Raw genomic sequence first — 5,460 nt, forward strand, 5'->3', positions numbered from 1 at the left:
CAAGATGGGCGGTCTAATTCAGTGCTCCAATCACAGAAACTCTCTGCCTGTCAATCATTTCCTCGCTCAGGTTTGCTGACCTGTATCTGAGGACGGGACTTTATAGAAAGGGGCGGGGCAACAACAAGATAGGCGGTCTAATTCAGTGACCAATTAACAGCTGCTACAATCACAGAAACTCTCTGCCTGTCAATCATTTCCTCACTCAGGTTTGCTGACCTGTATCTGAGGGCGGGGTTTAGAGTAAGGGGCACGGCAACAACGAGATGTGCGGTCTAATTCAGTGACAGATTAACAGCCGCTCCAATCACAGAAACTCTTTGCCTGTCAATCATTTGTGCGCTCAGGTTTGCTGACCTGTATCTGAGGGCGGGGCTTTATAGAAAGGGGCGGGGCAACAACGAGATGGGCGGTCTAATTCAGTAAACAATTAAGCACATTTATTTCCATATATTTTTATTAATAATTTTATTTTATTTCTATCATATTTATATATGCAAATTAACAGAGGGAAACGAGAGAAGCGTCCATTTATTTTATGATTGTATACAAAATTATTTTGGTAAGATTTAAGATTTTCTTAAAAAGAATTCAAACATTGAAATGCAACTCAGGGAAAAATATGTTTTATTTTTCTACGATACTGATGTTGAATTTCAAATATGGTATGTTTATATATCTACTTATTATATAATAACAAAATTCCTTATCCACAAATCTAACTGAGCATCACAAAAACCTACTTTTAGCCATTATAAAAATAAAAATAAAAATATATCACTACCTTATATTTGATTTGTTTAACTTTCATAAAGCATCACAATAAGTCTGAGGGATGAAATTACAGAGTTGGCAACATATTCAAGAGACAAATGATTAGGGTTTTCATAATAAAAATATCTTTGAGAACAAATGAGTGATTTACTTCTGTAGGGCTAAAATAAAGGAACTTAAATCAGCCCAAATTGATTGGTTATATTTTAAAATAAATCAAAGTAAATGGACAGTGAACGCATGTCTGTCACGCCTGTCACGTGGTTTGATTGACAGCGCTATCTGGACATTAGGTGCGCCGCACTACAACGCCATATATGGGCATTCAGAAACAAGGCGGAAAACGGTGCGACCCTAATTATTGTCCTGCACACTTTTGTTCCGCTCGGGTTTAAATGTTCGCATTAATCGTCTCGTGTAAATATATATATTGTTATCGTAAGGTTAAAGTATTTATTTTGATTTAACAGCTGACTTTTGTTCATAAAAAGGATGAAAAGACGGATGTTTTATATTTCATGTAACGGACGTAGCTTGTGTTCTGCCGGAGGAGAATGAGGAGCGCTCCTTCTGTTTCCGGCGCTGTGAGAGCAGAGGTGTGATTCACACAGCAGAACAAACAGCATAAAGATGCAGGTTTGTGTGTTTTTAACGAAATTTGTTGTTTATTTCACGATATATTGGACTTGAAATGGTCGTTGATTTCTTGATGCTGCTTATGATGATGAGGATGATGGTTTAGTTAAGATCTTTTGACTAGTAACTGGTTTAATCTACACCTACAGCCTGAGAAAAGTCATCTGTATGTTTACATTTGTATATATATATTATTCTTGGGTTAATATTATACTGTAAAAAAATGATTTCTCGAGTGTGTTTGACAAGAAAATGGTATGTTGTTCTACATTCAGTTATGTCACGTTTAATTCAATGTGTTTCTTGACTTTTCTAACTTAGTGAAATTTACTAGCGATTTCTAGTGAAAATGGATCTAAAATAAACATTTTTCTTCAGTGTAGTAGTGGAATATGATCAAGGAATATTAAAAATGTAAAATGTAATCAATTATTAGTAGATTAAAACTTGCTAAAAACCTGTCGAGTTATTATAGTTAACTAAAAACATTAAAAAATAATAATAATAATTGAAATAATATACAAAAAGCATAAACTTGTTTTATTTCAGCTAGTTGCCAAAGCAACGTCTCATTTTTGTTTAGTTTATATTGATGTACTAAAATAAGTAAAACTATATCTGAAATAAAAGTTGGTAAAAACTATATAGACACTTTTATTAAGAATTAAAAATGGTAAAAACAACAAAATGGTTAAAATGTAACGAAACTTAAAGTATTAAAAACTATATGATACAAAATAACACTGTGGACCTTTATTAAGAGACACAGATAAACTTATTTATTTTAATAAATTAAGTCATTAATATGATTCTCAAAGTCATGTAAACTCTGAAGTTGTGATTTTTCACTGCGATAACATCATGTCTGAATGTGTTTTATTGTGAATCCAGGACCCAAACGCAGACACCGAGTGGAATGACATCCTCAGGAAGAAGGGCATTCTGCCTCCTAAAGAAGCTCCGGCGGAGGAGGAAGAGGACGAGCAGCTTCATCAGCCTCAGTCTGTTGGTAAGATGAGTTTTTACACGGTTTCCAATAGTTTAAATATGGTTTTTGTTCCTCCTTGTCATCAGATAATTGTTTTTGTTTATCCTGAAGGCTGTGAAACAGTAAATATGTGACCTCATATTCTGTGCTTTTGCAGTGAAGACCTATGAGAGCATGACTCTAGAGGAGCTGGAGGAAAATGAAGATGAGTTTAATGATGAGGATGAACTCGCCATAGAGATGTACAGGTACATATGTGTGCGTTACTGATGAAATACACCATTATGTTTTAGTCCTATGGCATTTTTTTGTCACTCTAACAGTGAGTGACAAATACAGAACAGTGTTTTTGCGCAGCACTGCCTATTTAAACCTGCAGTTAATAATCGTGTATCGTCTCTCTGGCAGACAGAAGAGGCTTGCGGAGTGGAAAGCAAACCAGATCAAGAACGCGTTCGGGGAGTTGAATGAGATCTCGGGTCAGGATTACGTGCAGGAGGTGAACAAAGCTGGAGCTGGAATCTGGGTGGTGCTGCATCTCTACAAACCGGGGTGATTTTACATCGACCTTTGCACTCAAATCGCTTTTCAGACATTGATTTATATATATGCATGTATTAGTGAAGGAAAGAAAGAAAGAAACTGACATTTGGACCTTCAACCCGTTGAACCCCAGTGAAGTCCACTATATGGAGAAAAATCCTGGAATGAAAGACATGAACATCTTAGATGAATATTAATTCTGAAGTGAACCTTTAACTGTTTTATGTGCGCTGTGTAATTACTTGCCTAATTGAAATGAGTCATACAGTACCTTGACTATCAAAACTGGTTGTTATCCCACAGAATCCCGTTGTGCACGCTGATAAACCAGCATCTGTCACATCTGGCCAACAAGTTTCCTCAAACCAAGTTCCTCAAATCTGTTTCCAACACCTGCATTCCCAACTACCCCGACCGCAACCTGCCCACGGTGTTCGTCTACCATGAGGGCGAGATGAAGGCCCAGTACATCGGCCCTCTGGTTTTTGGTGGCATGAACCTGAAGTGTGACGGTGAGAAGGATTTTCTTGCTAAAATGTTGTGGTTGAGTCACTGTTTTAATCCTTTATATCTTATTAAACACTCATGAACACAAATGCCATTTATTGATCTATAATATGAATTGACAGTCTGATTATAGTACAAATAATACTTTTAAATAGATTTCAAGAATCTTACATTTTATTAATTTAAGATTATCTAAATACATCTTCATGCAGCCATATTATTATTTATTTTAAAATGAGTAAAATTTGTTTTTTGTGATGCCCATTTAGATTTGTGGATAACAAATTGTAATATGTATTTTGTTATTAAATATTAAATTGTTAAATTAGCGAATATAGTAAAAAAAATGTATGAATTTATATATAGCTTACTATTTATTTTAAAATGAGTAAAAATAGGTTTTGTGTTTCTCATTTGGATTTGTGGATAAATTGCTATATATTTTATTAAATTTTAATAAATATATATATATATATATATATATATATATATATATATATATATATATATATATATATATATATATATATATATATATATATATATATAATAAAAAATTAGTATTTTATTAAATATAATTAAAGTATTTTCTATGCATATGCAATTAGTTAAGTATATTTATTCATTTTAAAATAAATAATTAAATTTTAATGTTATATATATTAAATGTTAATATATATTTTAATAAAAAATAATTAAAATATTAGTGTGTGTATATATATATATATATATATATATATATATATATATATATATATATATATATATATATATATATATATATATATATATATATATATATATATGAGTAAAAATAGGTTTTGTGATTCTCATTTGGATTTGTAGATTATATATATATATATATATATATATATATATATATATATATATATATATATATATATATATATATATATATATATATATATATATATATATTACATTTAATTATATAATTTGTTAGATTAAATATAACTAAATTATTAAATTTGAATGCATTTTTTTTAATTGGTTATTTATTTTAAAATGAGAAAGTAGGGTTTTGTGATGCCCATTTATAGATAAGGAATTTAGTAATATTAAATTATTACATTTATTATCTATAAGTGAATCGTCATGCAGCTTTTTGTTTTAAAATGAGTAAAAGTTTGTATCCATATATCTATAATATAAACAATATTATATAATAAATAAATAATTTCTCCATACATGAGGTCATACTGACTGTCCTGCACCAAAAATATAAAATACACATTTCCTTTCCAGAGATGTATGTAAATGAACAGTTGTTTTGTTTGTTCCAGAGCTGGAGTGGCGTTTATCTGAGTCTGGTGCTATAAAGACCGACCTGGAGGAAAACCCCAGGAAACAGATCCAGGATCAGCTGATGACGTCCATTCGCTGCTCGGCGCCCAACCGCAGAGCCGGTGATGAGGACTCTGACGAGGACTGAAGCGGCACACTAACATTATATCAGAATCACAGCTGGACTTCACCTGCAACAACAGCTCGACCGCTATAGAGTCGTTTGCGGCGACTCAAACACAGACTGTTGCCGAGCAGACTGTAATTTAAACTTCTACTATTTGCCATATTAAAAAGACGTGCGCTCTTCTGGAGGACAAGGACTCCTGCTTGTCTTGCACTCGGAAACATTTTTAAACCTGCCATCATTTAATGGATTATTCACCGGAAATTTGCATTGTTTTGTTTTATATAAGATTTCTAATAATACAGCCTTTGTGAGTTCAATGCTTGTCATCATTTATTATATAAAAACATATATTGATTTGAGTGCATTTTACTGTCTTTTGTTTGTGCGTTAATGTTGTTTCCACTCACCCATGGCCCTTTAAACAGGCTGTGATATTATTATGTGATATTTAGGGATATGTCACGAACAATTTCAGGCTATTTCCCATCAATTTCCTTTAACATTGTGATTTGCACCCACATACTGAAAAGGCTTCGTCTCTGGTTCGTGTTTTAGCAATAATACATAAACCGTCAGC

General features: G+C 32.4%; 1 protein-coding gene across 2 annotated transcripts; it reads left to right on the forward strand.

Moving 5' to 3' along the window:
* Positions 1 to 1,205: 1,205 nt before the first annotated feature.
* pdcl3 (phosducin-like 3) lies at positions 1,206 to 5,242 on the forward strand. 2 transcript variants are annotated; one of them, XM_048194791.1, is made up of 6 exons: positions 1,206 to 1,410; positions 2,302 to 2,419; positions 2,556 to 2,646; positions 2,807 to 2,950; positions 3,245 to 3,453; positions 4,753 to 5,242. In XM_048194791.1, exons 1-6 carry the CDS (start codon positions 1,405 to 1,407, stop codon positions 4,899 to 4,901), a joined length of 717 nt encoding a protein of 238 aa, XP_048050748.1. In that variant the 5' UTR covers positions 1,206 to 1,404; the 3' UTR covers positions 4,902 to 5,242. The 2 variants fall into 2 exon arrangements, with proteins under 2 accessions (XP_048050748.1, XP_048050749.1); XM_048194792.1 differs by lacking the exon at positions 1,206 to 1,410 and adding an exon at positions 1,553 to 1,576.
* The last annotated feature ends 218 nt before the right edge of the window (positions 5,243 to 5,460 follow it).

Source organism: Megalobrama amblycephala, linkage group LG6 (genome assembly GCF_018812025.1).
Source record: "Megalobrama amblycephala isolate DHTTF-2021 linkage group LG6, ASM1881202v1, whole genome shotgun sequence".
NCBI lineage: Eukaryota > Metazoa > Chordata > Actinopteri > Cypriniformes > Xenocyprididae > Megalobrama > Megalobrama amblycephala.

What these genes read in the sequence shown, in the direction of transcription:
- pdcl3 (XM_048194791.1), top strand. An exon ending in TCATCAGCCTCAGTCTGTTG is followed by an intron (nt 2,420 to 2,555) that starts GTAAGATGAGTT and finishes GTGCTTTTGCAG; the next exon opens with TGAAGACCTATGAGAGCATG. An exon ending in CTCGCCATAGAGATGTACAG is followed by an intron (nt 2,647 to 2,806) that starts GTACATATGTGT and finishes TCTCTCTGGCAG; the next exon opens with ACAGAAGAGGCTTGCGGAGT.